Here is a 16,600-nt window from a genome sequence, read left to right as displayed (position 1 = left end):
AAAATTGTGCAAAAAATTTGACCGCATATTAAAATCTGATATGCAGAATGCATAACTTTTCACGTCAAAGAGTGTACGGACAGAGCAATGTCTCCAGTATATATATATATTCACAAATGATGGTACTTCTCAGTGTCTATTTCGGACAAGCCTCCATTTGAGCTGGCACTGACATACAGCAGCCATGGATGGATCCAATTATGGGTGAAAGAATTGATGTGTGACATTTTCTGTTCCACACTCATTATTAAGTGATTAAACATAGTCAGCAGTAACCAATGGCACATCATTTCCCTGGGAAAGAGTAAGAGGATTGGATGTTGACAAGTAGAGGAGTGTAGTAAGACAGCGGGGGAAAGGCAGAGGTGACGCCAATGAAGTGTACAGATAGCTGAGCAAAGAGAACAACTGACTTTGGATCAGTTTATACATAGTTGTCAGATGGCTGCGCTCCATATTGAGTCTGAAAAGAACACTCTGACCATTGAATCAGTGATCAATCATTGTGTCATATGGGTTTAGAAGGCACATTTAGCAGATGGCAATGTAAATTATGTGCAGTCACAGCTTCACTAATACCAACACAGATGTGATCGCTCCGCTAAGTAGTAGTTTATTGCTTTCCCTGTAACATTCCCCTATCTGCCTATCGTCTTTGTTTTATCATATTGGACCATTTTTCAAATATGTTAATGTTATATTAGTCTCGGAGGAGCACTGGTCCAACATAGTAGATGCCATATATCACATGCAACAACGAAACATTAAGGAGAGGAACGGAAAGGCACAAATGTTAACTACACCAGCATAGCTATGTGAGCTACAGTGCTAACATTACACTCACATTTTGCTAGATTAGCCTATTCACTGATGAAAAAATAACATGATCAAACTGTAGCTGACTGACAGTTGGCAGAGACCCAGGTTTTATTTTAAGACATGGAGTGAAGCCTACTTTTCTTTACAATGCTGTCCTGCTGTGAAGTAGTGCGTGTATACAGGAGGTGGGCTCATCTAGGCAGCGGTATCATATCCACAAGGAAGGAGGAAATTGTATGTTGAAATTGTATGGAAACAGTATGTTCCCCTTTTTCACTTGACGTTTTTGTGTGGTCCTTCCGCATCATAAAACCAAAACACAGTTGATTGTACTGGTGACACCCTCCTGTTCCTCGTACCGAAATCTGGTCCTAAACAAAAATAAAATTGTCAGTTTGGCAATTGCATGCAACTTTCGTGCCACAATCATTGCAAAGGGGCGATCGATCTAGCAACTTTTGCTCAGGTTTGCCAGTGAATCTTGTGTCAAAAAATCCACTATCACCAACGGGTGTCGAAAGGCTGGACTACTGCATGAGGAAGAGGACAGCACAAGCTCACAGGCTAATTTGCCTCGAGAACAAAGTGACACTGAGCGCGACAACGAAAGAGAGAGAGACTGACAAAGTGTGTGACGAAGGAAGAGGCTGTTCAATTCTGACACTGAAGAAGACAGGAAGAAGATGACAGCAGTGAATGACTTTACCGGTAGGCTGTTTAACGAGCTGTATTACACTGTTTTGAAAAAAGTATTTACGGTATTTAATTAAAAGTTTAAAACATTTTCTGTGTTGCATCTTTCTGTGTACAAAATATCCCATGTTACCAGATGGACACCTGCGGCTTATAGACTATGGCTTATACAGTATGTGTACGCATTTTTTTCTCTTTACATTTAGTCGGTGTGACTTATATTCAGGTGCGCTTAGTAGTTCGGAAATGAAGGTAAATGACTAAATACTGTCTCTGGTAAATACTGAAATTTAAGTGATATGAACCATCAGCCTATTTTCCTTCACTGGAGGTAGACAAATTAGACTTTCCTCCATAGGTTTGATTTCAAATTCAATAAAAGAAGTCCATGACCGTAAATAATTTGTTTGTTGTGTAAAACGTGTCCCCAAATTCTAGCTCACACACGCATGCACATACTCCCTGAGTCATCAGCAGGCAAACAAGACTGAGTGTGAGTGGGCGTGATGGGAGGGAACTCCATGGGAGATCCTCTTCATTTGCATTCCATTTCTATTCCAGGAAAAGAAAAAAATGTTGTTCATTGAGAACTGTCAAACTGTACTGCTTTGTGTGGATTAGACTCACACTGATGTGACAAATTATGAAGACGTAACAAGAACAACAACTATGGGAAGCTCCAACAAACTTATGCAGTTAGTTATGTTTGCAGTACAAAAAGGTTATATTAACAAAAACACAAAAAGGGACACAGGCTTTATTTTGTATGTAAAAATGTGTAGATGGACATTATTTCATTTGAAAATAATGCATTTTTTTTGTCAGAAATACAACTACTATTACTTCTATTTGTATTTGTACCTTTTTAGTGTTTTTCCTAAAAACAACAAAAACAAAAAAGGAGAGCTGCTACAAGTAATTGATGATTGATCGATTATCCAATTAATCAACTATTTCCTTAAGGTCCTGTCAACATGGGAACGTTTTTTTTTTTTTGGCAAGTTGAAAAAAATGTGCGTCCACACGGTGTCTGATTAGTAAATAGTCGCATCCAGACAGGAACGGATCACTGGGAAATCATAAGGCACACCTACCTGGGGCGCTGTAAACAGACACGCAGACAGAACCACGTCACACCAAAACTATAGAAGGAGAAAAAACACATGCACTTCTGCACGCTTGGGGGGGATTTGGCAGTCTCCGGGAGGGGCGGTGCCCGTGCTACTGGTGGCCTGCATGCTACCATGGTGGCTTGGGGTTGCTGCGCCGTGGTGACTACTAGGGGCTGGGCTGCCTGGTGGCGTGAGACTTGGTCCTGCTCGTGGGGACCGTGGGCCTGGGTGACGTGACGGGCGTGGGGTGGGGAGCGTGTGCCCTGGGGCCGGGTCTGCTGGGGGTGTGGTCCTCTGCCGGGCGCTTGGGTGTTGGTCGCCGCTGGTCTTTGTGCTTTGCTGGGCTGCTGTCTGCGTCTTTGCTTCCCCCGGGTCTGTCTGCTGGTGGTGCTCCGGTGCTTGGGTGGTGCGCCGTCGTTTCTGGGGGCGGGTGGGTGGTCTGGCTTCTGGTGGCTGGTGGGGTCCGGCGGCCGGTCTGCTGCCGATCTCACCTTCTCGGCTCTGGTGCTCGGCCTTCCCGCGCCTTGGGGGCGTGGCAGTACCTCTCCGGGGATTTGCTGCCCCGCGCGCTTCAGCTGGCGCTGTGTGGTGGGTTGCCTTGCTGCTCGCCCGTTTGCCTGCCTGCTTGCTGACTTGCTGGCTTTTTTCCTAGCCTGCTCCTCTATCTGCCTTGCTGGTAAAGTCCTGCTGCTGGAATGGGGGGGGGTCTGGGGTTTTTCTTGCTCCCTAGTGGTCCGCGTTCTCCGCGGCTCGGGATCTGGGTGTGGCCCCCGGTGCCTGTCTGCCATTGTGGGTTGTTGGCTATGCTCCGGCCTGCCGGCGCCCTGTTCCTGTTTGGGACTGTCTATTTGCGGCCCCTTGCTGGTCTTCCCGGGGGAGGGCTCTTTGGGATGGCTCTTGGGGGGCTGTTGTAGCTTTCAGAGTTAGTAAAGTGGTTCAGGAAGCTACAACTTGGCACGGGGCTGCTGAACTCTGGTGTGTGGTTCTTAGAACTTGAGGACCACCCAGTTCCGTGGTGGGCCCGGTGGCTTTCTGGTGGTGGGGGCTCGGCCTGGCTGTGTGGGGCGGAGCTTGCTGGGTGGCAGTCCCTCTCCTTTCATGCATTGTCAGTGACAATTACACATTCAAACATTCGTGCAGCTTTATATACATGAAGACTTGCACACATACAGAGATAGCTGTACACACGTACATATGCACACTCACAGTACATATGTACTGTACTTCCCCACATTACTCACTGAGTTAACCAGGGTGTTACTATGTTGTTGGTTTTATTATTACAGTGACGGTGATGTCGGCAATATGATTAAAGTTTTTACAATTGTGTGCATTACAGTTATTGTCATTCTGATCACTATCATAATTAATCATTTCATTACCACTATTACTACTAATGTGTATGACTGTTTCAATCCACTATTGGGCTTTTTATTGGGAGTCTGGGAGTCTGTGGTATTGCTGTACGATGCCACTAAACACACAGACATACATGAAATATCTTACTAAATGCGGCCAAGAATTGTGTTACTAAGAATGTTTTTTTCCATTTCAGTGCTGCTCTTCTGGTGCCTGCTGGACATTGTACCAATTAAGAATGAGAAGGGAGATGTGGTGCTTTTTCTGGCTTCTTTTAAGGACATCACTGACATTAAAGCTAAAGCCATTCAAGACGACAAGAAGGAAGGTCAGTCAATGCATGAAGGGGTTTTGGTGGTCCAAAGGCAAGGAAAACAAACATCACTGTATGTGTCTTTCTTTCATCAAGAAACGCAGTGCATTTCTTCTCGTAGGAAAAACATATGGAATCCCATTATTTCCAGTTAGAACTTAGTCTTAAATCATTGACACTCTAATAATCCAATTTGTCACAGTAAGTTCAGAAAATACTGAATATGATGACATTGAGCTAAATTTATCCTGAGAGAAGGTTATTGTGTGTGGTGTGTGTGTGTGTGTGTGTGTGGGGGGGGGGGGGGGGGGGGGGGGGGGGGGGGCCTTGCCTGCGTCTACCTAATTACTCTCATTACCGTAAATAAAGCAGAAGAGGAAGCAGCTACCCAAAGCAAAGTTATTTTTTGCGCACATAATGAAAAGCTTTTCATCCAAAATGAAAGTGGCTGATGCAGCATGCCTGCAGACAAGACACAAACACCTCAGTGTAATGACTTGTTTGTCTGACAAGCTCATTGAAATGAGAATATGCACAGTAAGAAGCATTTGCATTTTGATGTCATTCTCTGTGTAAATGTAGAAGCGAAGGACTTCTTTTTATGTACTCAAACGTACTTATTTTCTTGAGCGTTGCAGAAGGCCTTCACAACTGAGAAAAATACACTTATAATGTCAATTAGGGATGTCCCGATCCGATCTTCAGGATCGGGATCAATAATATCGGCTTCAAAGATCAGGCCATCCGGTAACTCTGGGCCACACTCCAACACAGTAAGTGCGGCAATGTGCCTCAAAGCTGGTTGCCACTCGACTCCTGCCACCCGCAAGAAGAAGAAAACGCAACACCACCATGCAGACATGTCCGCGGTGTACTGTGGCGAAGTTAGTTTCATGTTGGATGTTGGACATTCGGCTCTGTAGCTACAGCGGTAGTTCTCTCCCACTGAGCCCTGACTGCTGTGTCATGGTGCGGGGAGCTCACACGGGAAGTGCTGCTCTTTATACTAGGGACGTCAATAAATTACTATTACATTGAAGAGAGTTTGCTGAAAAATATATTCACACCACAAATTGATCTATAACCATGTCAAATGATTACTCCTACCCTAAAAGTATTTTGCACGCCCATTTTTTCCAATTTTATCTTATTGAGTTCATCTTTTTGGATGGACTTTTATCTGATCTTTTATTGGATTAGGGTTCTGACTCACAGAGGTTAGTTACAAAAGCCAAAGAATATTGTTGGTCATGCTGTGTAATAAAGTAAATACAGCAATACTTTGGGTGCATTATATTTAAGAGCTATTTTCATAACCATATTTAATTCCACAAATTCATGTTTGTAACAATAGCTTACTATAAAAAAAACAACAAAAAAAACAAAACAAAAAGGATGGAATCAGCAAGACTATAAAAAAAATCTGATCAAAAAAAAATGTAGATCGGGACATTCCTAATGTAAATATTATATTGTATATCATCATACTGAGATAGCCGCTGATTATGTGTAGCTAAGTTGTCCAAAATTAGAGTTAGTGAATCAATAGGATTTCTCTGTTGTTACACACAGTAAGAAATGATTCCAAAAAACAGCCTTGAAAGTGTTTTGTAATTTTGTAGTTGAATCCCTAATCAGTACTGGACATATTGAAAAGACAGGATATGCAGAGAGCTTTTTTCATTGTAGCTCCACCTCCTGGATTTGTTGTGATATTACATCACTTACCTCAAACGCAAAATCACCACTGCTGCATTTTCTGCTGACTTGACAGTGTGGAAGTCAGTTTGCTAGTGTCTCTTTGCAAAGTTTTACTCTCTGCCTCTATTCTAATTTGTCAACTCCCTCAAATCTATTTCTAGTACAGTATTACCTTCCTTTCATTACAGCCACCGCCCTCACATATCTACCTGCTATGCATTCCCTCCCCACCTCCCCCATAAGAATGAAAAGCAAAAGGATATTCATTAGGTCTAAAAATAAAGCGTTTCTCAGTCTCTGCGCTCCTGCCGTGTCGCGTCCCCCAAGGCTGTGCCACTTTATGGATGGGTCCTGTCTTCCTGCCTCATCTGGGGGTCCGTCGGTGCTCACTGGCGCACCAGAAAATGCACACGCTCTTCCAAAGGACACTCAAAAGCAGTTATCACTTCTATTCCCCTGCTTTGTTATTGCCGTTATCTGCCCTCAAGCCAATCTGGACGACTGGAGTCCTTTCCAGTGGCTTCAGAGAGCTTACTGGCAATAACTCTCCTTCTATTATCCAAGTTCCACTCCTGAACACATCACTCTAACGCTATCTACCTCACCTACAAGCACTATACACACACACACACACACACACACACACACACACACACACACACACACACACCGCCACCTCAGCAGCAGCAGCAATTTACCATGACAAATCCATCATAGTTTACTTAACTGCCTCCGCCCAACATTGCTCTGCCTTGTTGGAGAACATGTTCATCAATCAATACCTTTGGCAGAGTAATGTGACTGAATCAAAAACAGGAAGCAAATTGATAGGGCACTTGCAAAAGGGGACATAACAGAAATGAGTGTTTGCTAAGGAAGGATACATTTTCCAGCTGTGTATCTTATAAAGCATGGGTCCTAAATTACATTTATGCAAGGGCCAGAAGTGGTGGGTTCACTGTGACGCGTATGCCTCGCTGTTGCCCCCTGTCGTGCGGAGGAAGTACGACATGAATAAGCACTGTGATACAGTGATACAGTATCACGCAATATCAATATTGTAACCTGCTCCTATGCTAGAGGTCTATAATATTGGTGGACAAGCCTGGTAACCTGAAACCTCTTACTGCAAGACAACTAACCGCTGGCATAGTGTGCTAACCGCTGTGCACTATGCCATGTAATGATACGGCACTGACACACATGAACGTGTACAATATTATCACCGTGTCATGTTAGATATTAATACTGTACGTGTAGGCTCAGTCTGATAGCTTCCCAAAGGAAGGCTTTCACGACACGCCCACTCACATAGCACAACTAGACTTGCACACACATCATTTGTGCACTCATTTTCTTGTTTGAGGCATGTGCAGTGCATGACAATGTTCATTTCAAAGAGATATCGCGAACCCATGAATTGTGTTGATGTGTTGTTGTTGTGCTTCTAGAGCGGCGGCGTGGCCGGATCAAAACACGGTCACCGTTCAGCTCGGCTCGCATGCGGAGCAGCACGGTGCTCTACCACGTCTCCGGGCACCTCCACAGCAGAGAGAAGGGCAAAATTAAGCTCAACAAGGTATATTGAAGCTCAGAAGTTCTATAAAGCATAGGGCAGGAAGTGACATAATAAAAGTAGAATTGATTTGAAGATGAAATAAACTCATATGGCTGATACTCTTTAATAAGCATCTTCCCATTGTTTTTAAAATTGTATATGTACCATAAATGTTGAATAAATTTGTCCATTTTATGTGTCCTGTTCAGAATGTATTTGGCGACCCTCCTGCACTCCCAGAGTACAAGGTAGCGGACGCCAAAAAGTCCAAATTCATCCTGCTGCATTACAGCACGTACAAGGCCGGCTGGGATTGGTTGATCCTGTTCGCCACTTTCTACGTGGCGATCACCGTGCCGTACAACGTGTGCTTCATTGGCGACGACGACGACCTGACTCGCAGCACGACAGTCAGCGACATCGCCGTGGAGATTCTCTTCATTTTGGGTGGGTTGGGCCTGAGTTAAATACCCCCGCCAGGGAGGCTGTGCTTTTATAATAATAATAATAATGAAAATATAGAAGAAATCTGAAATTCATCATACAAGGCAAAACATTTTTGCATTTGAGTTAAACAATTATTTTTTTGGTAGGTACTAAAGACCATTTTCAGGGGTTTCATGAAAAATGTTCCAGTAGTTTATTTTTCTGTATTTTTTTGTATATTTTATTATTATTTGGATCCCCCCAAAAATCTAGATGTGGATTAAACTTTAACTCTTTTTAGCTATCACTATGTTTTATATTATTGTAGTAATAGTTCAATTATAATTTGAAAATACTAATGAAATGTTAGCATATGTCAAATGGGTAACTATATTATACCGATATAATATCATTACTTAAAATATAATGATAATTAGTTTAGATAATTACAATATTTCTGAGGTTAAAATGATTATTGTCATGAGTGCCCTTTAAAAGCCGACTTCCACCGCCTTTTACATCTGAGTCAAATCTCATTAGGTCGTATTGTTTTCCTGTGCTATATAAGATTGGATTACATTTTGTGTCAAGTGTCAAACCTTAGTGGTTTTCTGTGCTCTTTGAGTGCTCTTGTCAAAGTCACTTTTTTGAAAAAAAATGCTTTTTTGCAGATATTGTTTTCAATTTCCGCACCACCTATGTCAGCAAGTCCGGTCAGGTGATCTTTGACGCTCGACAGATTTGCATTCACTACCTGACCACTTGGTTCATCATCGACCTGGTGGCCGCATTGCCCTTTGACCTGCTTTATGCCTTCAAAGTCAGCGTGGTGAGTAGCCTTTGGCTTTTTTTTGCACAACTCCAAGGGCTTACAATAATTACATAACATTATCAATATGGTTCTGTTGGCTCACAACGTGAAATAACTTCATAAACACCTAAAACATGAGGCACAAACAATACTTTGAACAATACATTACTGTAGTGAAGTAATACAGGCCTGGAAGACACCGTGCTTGCAAAGTGAGCATGCAAAAGCATGATAATTGATAAGACTCTCGCTAATCCCGCCAACATGCTAGTGGACGGTAAAGCATATTTGACATTTCTCCAAAATAGGATCTTTAAGGCTCGTTTCCATTGCTGCTCCACTGCCTCTTTGATTCTATGTAGTGATTGCACATACCGTACAGTAGCTTTCAATTGCATTTCATTGCGTCATTAAAACCTTTTTCTGGGCGTCTTGACGCAAAGTCAAGCGCACAGCATAATGGGAAGTTCAGTTGCGGAGCAATGACTTCGGGTTTGCTGTCTATCATAACGTAAAGTCACCTCATTAACACACGTAAAAACACTCATGTGGACTGGATGTATAATAAGCTTCGCCTCTACCGAGTTCAACTTTTATGCCCAGTCAAAACAGACACTCACTTGACATAGCATGAGGTACAGAAAGTGGATCCAAAAGTCTGCCTTTGCAAGCATAGGGATTTGTGTGTGAAGTTTTAAGAGTGGTGTTTGTCATTTAACAACATTTGAACATGCCGCCCTTCTATATCGCTAAATGCAGGCAAAATATTACAACTACAGGTGACCTTGTTCAGTTCTACACCACTGTAATTGAGGCCAAAAAGTCTGAAAAAGACGAACCATCATTATATTCGGGTTCTACAAATGTATACATGTATTAATACTGTGCATTAAGGTTATCAGCTTGCTGCTATCAGCAAACGTAGCCTAAAGAGTATCAGCAAATGTAGCCGTCTCACTCGTGCTGCACACACACACACACACACACACACACACACACACACACACACACACACACACGCAAGCGCTCCACCTTGCATGTTCTTGGCCACACGTAACAGTCCGACATCACAAACTCTAAAACCTGTGGGTCGCAATGTTCTGAGATCTGCGTTGCCTGCGAAGCCATGAACACGTCAGGCTGAGCGTTTGTGTGAGCGGCGCTGCACGTGTGGAAACGGCTGCGCTCGCTGAGATTATTCTGGCCACATTTGCTGATATTCTTTAGGCGCGGTTGTGGCCGAGCAGCAACCTCTTTTGTTCATTAAAGCTATTGTTGATCGAGCACCATCCTTAATTTACACTGTGGAGGTGTTTATAATGTACATTTACAGTACAGTACATAGTGTGGTATGTAGTTAAAGTACCGTACTATTAACAAAACAATTTAAAAAAACATCAAAATTGAACCTGAAATTGAGTCTACGGTTGTTGTGGCAATGTACACCCTCCTTCACAAAAAGAAAGCAAAGAATAATAAATAACATGTCTAACAGTGGAGGGAAGGAGTGGGCACAATGACACGCTGCCTCCCCCCCAGGCAAAGGTCCCTGTTTGATTCCAGAGCCTATTAATGGAAATACCACACAGTCCCAGCAGATCAGGATATAGGTTGAGGGTCTCTGGGCCCTGCGGCCACCTACCAGGGACCAGCGACCAGAAATGGTCTGTAATTGTCCCAAGTAAGGTTGGAGCAATCACACTTACTGTACTGTATGTGAAACAAAACAAGCTTTCACATTTTACATTAAATCATTGACAGTAAATTTGCATGTCCTTCCATTCCATTCTTTTTCATGTAAAAAACTGCCAAGAATGTTAAAATAATACAAGGTCAAGGTGAAGATATCGAAACCACAGTGAACAACAGCAGCAATTGGTGACAGTAAATAGCGAGCCTGGAGGCCTCGCTGATGAATGTGCTGTATTAGTATATTGCTGCAACTGTAAAATAACTGAAAAATAAACTCGTGTTATAGTTTGTCGGGGGGGGGGGGGGGGGGGGGGGTATGGGGTGAGGCATTGCTGCTGGGAGGTGGCGAATAAATGAGCAGTGTTGACAAAATTACACTCATGTGTACAAAAACCACAGAGGAAAGGTGCAATCAGTGCAGATATGAGAGGAAATAGAAAGGGGTGACACAGGTGAGATGGAGGCGGGAACAGATGAAGGAGAAAGAGTCAGGAGGAGGTGTGCACGCTTGCGTACTTGCTGCGGAGGGAGGAAAGTGGAGTCACCATAGGTGGGATGCAAGGTGGTGATAGATGGTGGCGAGAAGATGAAGCTGCGTCCCTAAGGCTTGGTAGGAGGCTTCATTACCCCTCGTGCTGCAACGCTCCTCTATTCCTCACAGCTACAGTGAGGGGGGAAGAAAAGAAACATAAAACAAAGCACGCAAGGGCAGCTTGATAAGCAGTGGACACACATTTTTCTTCTTAATTTTGTTCAAACGCGATCATTGTGTAGTTCTCTCACATTCACACTCTCTGCCTTCTTCACTTTCCCCAGCTGCAACATTATACGGGTATATACATCTTCTATAGCATTGATGCCCCACTTTCTCTAACTCACTCCCCAGTCGACCCCCCTTCACTGTATGCACACACATGCAACATAGAGTACGTCCTCAATGGAAGGTTAGCTATCATCCTTGTCCTACATCCTACTAAATAATAACTATATTGCCTGAGGAGCAGGTGCAGAATACAGTGAATGACTTTAGCATGACTTGCATGGGAAAGGTGCAAAACATCACAATGAGGACATCTCCATCACCCCTCCTGACCCTGCGTCACGTGTGTCTTCTTCTCCAGGTGTCTGTAGTGCACTTGTTAAAAACGGTGCGCCTCCTACGTTTGCTACGCCTCCTCCAGAAAATGGACCGGTACTCGCAGCACAGCACCGTGGTCCTGACCCTGCTAATGTCCATGTTTGCCCTGCTGGCCCACTGGATGGCCTGCATCTGGTACATCATCGGAAAAATGGAGATGGAGGCCAACGCCTACAACTGGGATATTGGTCAGTAATGATTTTTTCATGGGACTATGGATGAAGAGCATTACAGTCGTCCCTTGTTTATAGCGGTTAATTGGTTCCAGACCTGACGGCGATGAATTCATTTCCGCCATATAGGATTCAATGTTTAAAAAATGGAGCATAGAAAAAACCTGTTTATGAACTTCTAAATTCGTTTTTTAACATTATTAGAGTCCTGTAGACATTTAAATCATATGTCTATGGTCACATTTACACTCATATTATTCATTGTTTACATCACAATGCGTAACTCTCATGCTGGGACTTCAGACAGCCGCTAACTAGCAAACTAGCAAGCTAGCAAGCTAACCGGTTAGCCTCAAATTTATTTATTCTCAACTTAGGAAGCTAAAAACTTACCACTTCCACGCGGAATGGGAGGAGAACTTTTTTTCCCACTCCATCATTAGCCCCATATCAGGGGCTAATGAATTAGCTCATCTTGCAATATGAACGTGAGCAGCAGAATTGAGGCACACCGTAGAAGTAAAGCTTCAGCTGAAAGTTGCCACAACATAACTGAAGGCAACAGTTCTGCTTCAGCCATCCACCTTTGTCTGATGCACAATCAAACACACACTCGGCCTGACAGAAAACATCCTAATGTTGCTGTAAAACGTACACTGAGATGATGATCCACTGAATGTTGTGATTCTTCAGGTAATTAATGATGCAACGCAAGGCTTCCCCTCTCACTCTCCAGGTCTCTCACATAATGAGCCCCCTTGGGCTGATCTCTGGTCAGTATCGATGAACTGTTCCGCTCGCAATTACCTCTTAGCTGTTGTCCTCATAAAAGCAGTTCCGGGTCAGCAGTGACTGGGCCAGGAGAACGACGACGACAGCGATTCGTCTTGACCAATTACTGCATCTCAAAGTCATAAAATAACGGAGCCGGGTACAGGAGGCAGGATTAATGTGTTGTATCCTAATTATGCATTTCTGATGTCCAACGTGCGTTGAAGTCGGGCAGCTGTGAGGGGCTTCCATCCAATTACCATTCATCAGTGTCTGCAGGAGACTCTCCAGGGATCAACCGCATGTCTCCACTCCGGCTTGACCAGGGATTAGCTGTGCTTTCAACACACCTGACATGTTTCTGTTGAATCCATTGTGTACAATTCAGATATAGCACGGAGGAGATGCTTACAACAGTGTCTGCGACTGTTGGCTGAGGATTGTGTGGATTATTCCAGCTAAAAAGCACGGTGCGGTACGGCGTCTGTGTAATCGCCTCAACAATGGTGCATGTGCGATGGAAATGGTCCTGCTCCGATGCAGCAGCACACAGTGGAAAATAATGAAGGTCGGCTATTATCGTCAACTCAAGTCAATTTCATTTATATAGCACCGATTCACAACAGAAGTTATATCAAGCCTCTTTGGACACACGGAGCAGGTGGAGAACCGGGCTTGAAGTGTGAAGTCAAGCGCAACGAACGCTACGATGAAGAGATTCCTAACCCTTACTTAGCGGCTCCACTAAGACGCTACAATTCATTACGCCGCATGAGCAGGCGTGAACAGGCTGCAGTTCCAATGAAATATCTTAAGTTGAGCCCCTCGGGCAAGTTCAACTGACAAAAAAAAAATGATCATACAAGGAAAAGAACTATCCTGTATAAATCAATACATAAAACACATTTGGAGCATTTATAAAAAATGTTGACTTAAAGAAAATACATAAAAGTAAAAATAACAAAACAATAAATAAATGTAGCAATTAAATTTAGATAAGACACCCACATTCTTCTCAGATGATGGTGAACATGCAGCTTTGGGGCCCGAGGCAGCTGGTCGTATCCGACAGGTCATACTGTTTGTCAGTATTACTGTGAAAATAATAATATAGTAATAATATATACTGTATAACGTCTTAGCATATTTACCTTGGGTTGGTTTTAGCCCGTTTGCAACATTTGCAACGTCCTTTGATTTTTACCTGCGCCAAGCGCAGCGGTATGGTTTTGCTTCTTTGTTTCTTTGTTTGTGTTCAAAATAACCTGAAAACGTCTGAATGGATTTGGATGAAATGTTCAGGAATTGTTGGAAATTGGATATGGAAGAACGAATTGCATTTTGGGGGTGATCTGGATCACCGTCTGGATCCAGGAATTTTTTTTAAAGGATTCTTAACATTGCAAAATAGGACTATTTTCGACATTTGCGCGTATAACTCCACAAAAAATGGTCAGAGTACTTTAAAAAATACAGGACAAGTTTCCAACAGATTCTACAAAATATCAAAATGTAGGGTTATGATTATGGTGTAAATCACAATATGGGGGGAAGAATATGGCGGAGGTCTGCGCTCTCCGAGTGCTTCTCTAGTTCAATACGCGGCCCTTGGTGGAAAAAGTTCGGGCACCCCTGCTATACTGTAGAGCAACAACCAGCAGGTGTTTAGCAACAAACTGGCTCACAAAATTCACCTAAAGCCTCTCTAAAAACTCATTAATCTTCAATAAAGTTGAATTGTTGAACTATTTGTTGCTGGTTACATTTACACTAAGCTAACCTAAATGGTGCTAGCTGGTGGCTAACTGGTGGCAAAAAGGGAAAATTTGTTAAAATACGCAACACGTCCATCCATCTCTCTTCTGCTCATCCTGTCGTGGGTCACAGCAGATGGTGGAGCTTCGAAAGACACCCACCACACTACCAACATCAGGGTTTTATGCTGCCGATTGCGATACCGATGTTTCAATTGAATGAGTTCAAATGATGAGTGCTATTGGCCAATAACAACACACAAATAGTGTTTGAAGGACAAGACATACAGTATAATGAAAACAATAGACACTTGAAAAAGTTAGAATGTACCTGATGGACATAATATCCGCTTCCCCGTGGGACAAAAACGAGCTCCAAACTAACTGCGTTGCTTTTTTGTGTGTGGTAAAACGTCGTATTTGGAGTCCGAAAACGAGAAGCTAGGCGGATAATTCTAGCTAGCTAGCTAGTTAGCTGCAGCCGGGGCTAGCTAGGCAAAGCGTGTAAAGACAGATGCGAGAGAAGTCCAACGCCAATAGGTTCGACAAGGGAGTGATCAAACACACTGGCATCGATTGATGTAGCCTGCGGCAAGCTGTCCAACAGAAACCATCAAGGTTTTACAGACTAGTGTTCATTCTCGGGACAAAGCGTGTTCCCCGTCGGTTCAATACGGGTGTTGGGAACCCTACGTGACACAGCACACATGCGCATTCATGTCACGTTAGTGTCGTCATGACATGAATTGTCGATTTTTGCGATCGGCTTTGGAAGGCATTTACCGGCATGTTCAATTCACGTGTTTTTTACGGAAATCGGCCGATACTAATCGGTGGCTGATCTATCGGAGCATCCCTGATTATATTTCTTTCTGCCCATGCAACCAGGATGGCTGCACGAGCTGGCCAAGCGCCTCGAGTCGCCGTACTACGCCATGGGAAACGTGAACAGCACCACCAGCGGCCCTTCCATCCGCAGTGTTTACGTCGCCTCGCTCTACTTCACCCTCAGCAGCCTCACCAGCGTGGGCTTCGGCAACGTGTCAGCCAACACTGACGCCGAGAAGATCTTTTCTATTTGCGTCATGCTCATAGGAGGTATGCTCAAGGCAATTCAAGAAGTACCGATTTAAAAATGATTTGTTGGTAAGGTATACACAGTAGTACATGTGAAATGTGTTTCGGTAAAACCACGCCATTTTGTGTGCTTGCAGCTTTAGTGCAAATGAGCTGTGTTTTTCCACGCCAGTCTTGACAGAGTATGTGCCTCCAAGAAGCGCTATTGTGCACCACTTTTTCCATATACGCTGTAACTCTGCACTTCCCAATGTAATAGATGCCATACATCACGTACAAGGGGGAGGACACAACACTAGCATGCGAGCTACAGTGCTAACATCACACTCACATTTTAACAGCAACATCATGCTAGGTTAGCCTATTCCAAGGGCGTCCAAAGCGCGGCTGGAGGCGGGGCATTAGATTTTTTTACTGGCCCACTATTGGCACATTCTAATAATATAACTTGACAAGAAAACTACAAAAAAAAAAAACAACAACAACAGTAAAATGGAAAAATCAGCACAAATTTTCTGAGTAATACAGTAAAAATATTAAGCCTGCAATATTAGTGAAGTAGCTGACACTGCGTAATTACACACTTGGCTTAATTATAATTTTGCAGGCACGTTAATCAAGCACATCTTATTGGGTTGGTCTAATCCAGTTTCAACCTGCATGTTGAACTAGCTTTAGCTTTTAGGGGTGAAGAGAGGTAACGGTAACAGGGGTTTTCCCCTGTGGGCATTTCACCCTCTTTCCTGCTAAATGTTAAATGTCCTCTGTCGCCTGGAGGCTGCTTGAGCACACACCTGTACATACACTACTTGGCGCTTCTCAGTGACAAATATGGACAACCACTGAGCATCCATAGTAGGCATTCAGAAGTAAATGTGATAACAAGTAGCAGTTTTCTTACAGGAAACACTGAACACCCTTTTGTGCAAGGGTGCCCAAACCACCAAGGGCCACAAAGGGCCATTGTGATATTTTGTAAACAAACACAAGTAGATACGCTAAGAAGTTACAGTATATGTATTTCACGAAAAAAACTGCAAAACTGCAGGTAAAAAAAAAAGCCTATTATTATTTATTTATTGCTTTATTCCAATTATTTTTAATTTTCCAAATAGTTCAACTTTCTTCTTAAAAAATGTTCATATATTTTCTTTTTTTAATATTCTGTTTGTTTCTTATAATGTTACGTTTCAAAAACAACAA

At 43.2% G+C, this 16,600-nt stretch overlaps 1 protein-coding gene across 1 annotated transcript in view; it reads left to right on the top strand.

Moving 5' to 3' along the window:
* The window catches only part of kcnh8 (potassium voltage-gated channel, subfamily H (eag-related), member 8), a 46,672-nt gene that overhangs the window by 16,135 nt on the left and 13,937 nt on the right, over nucleotides 1-16,600 (top strand). The window contains exons 3-8 of the mRNA XM_054763784.1: nucleotides 4,180-4,311; nucleotides 7,449-7,576; nucleotides 7,765-8,002; nucleotides 8,653-8,810; nucleotides 11,606-11,810; nucleotides 15,209-15,418. Of these exons, the coding sequence (XP_054619759.1) occupies nucleotides 4,180-4,311; nucleotides 7,449-7,576; nucleotides 7,765-8,002; nucleotides 8,653-8,810; nucleotides 11,606-11,810; nucleotides 15,209-15,418 (1,071 nt within the window). The remainder of the gene's footprint in view (nucleotides 1-4,179; nucleotides 4,312-7,448; nucleotides 7,577-7,764; nucleotides 8,003-8,652; nucleotides 8,811-11,605; nucleotides 11,811-15,208; nucleotides 15,419-16,600) is intronic.

The sequence above is a fragment of the Dunckerocampus dactyliophorus genome, chromosome 20 (assembly GCF_027744805.1).
Source record: "Dunckerocampus dactyliophorus isolate RoL2022-P2 chromosome 20, RoL_Ddac_1.1, whole genome shotgun sequence".
In the NCBI taxonomy this organism is placed as follows: Eukaryota; Metazoa; Chordata; class Actinopteri; order Syngnathiformes; family Syngnathidae; genus Dunckerocampus; species Dunckerocampus dactyliophorus.
This window is presented reverse-complemented; position numbering and strand designations above follow the sequence as displayed.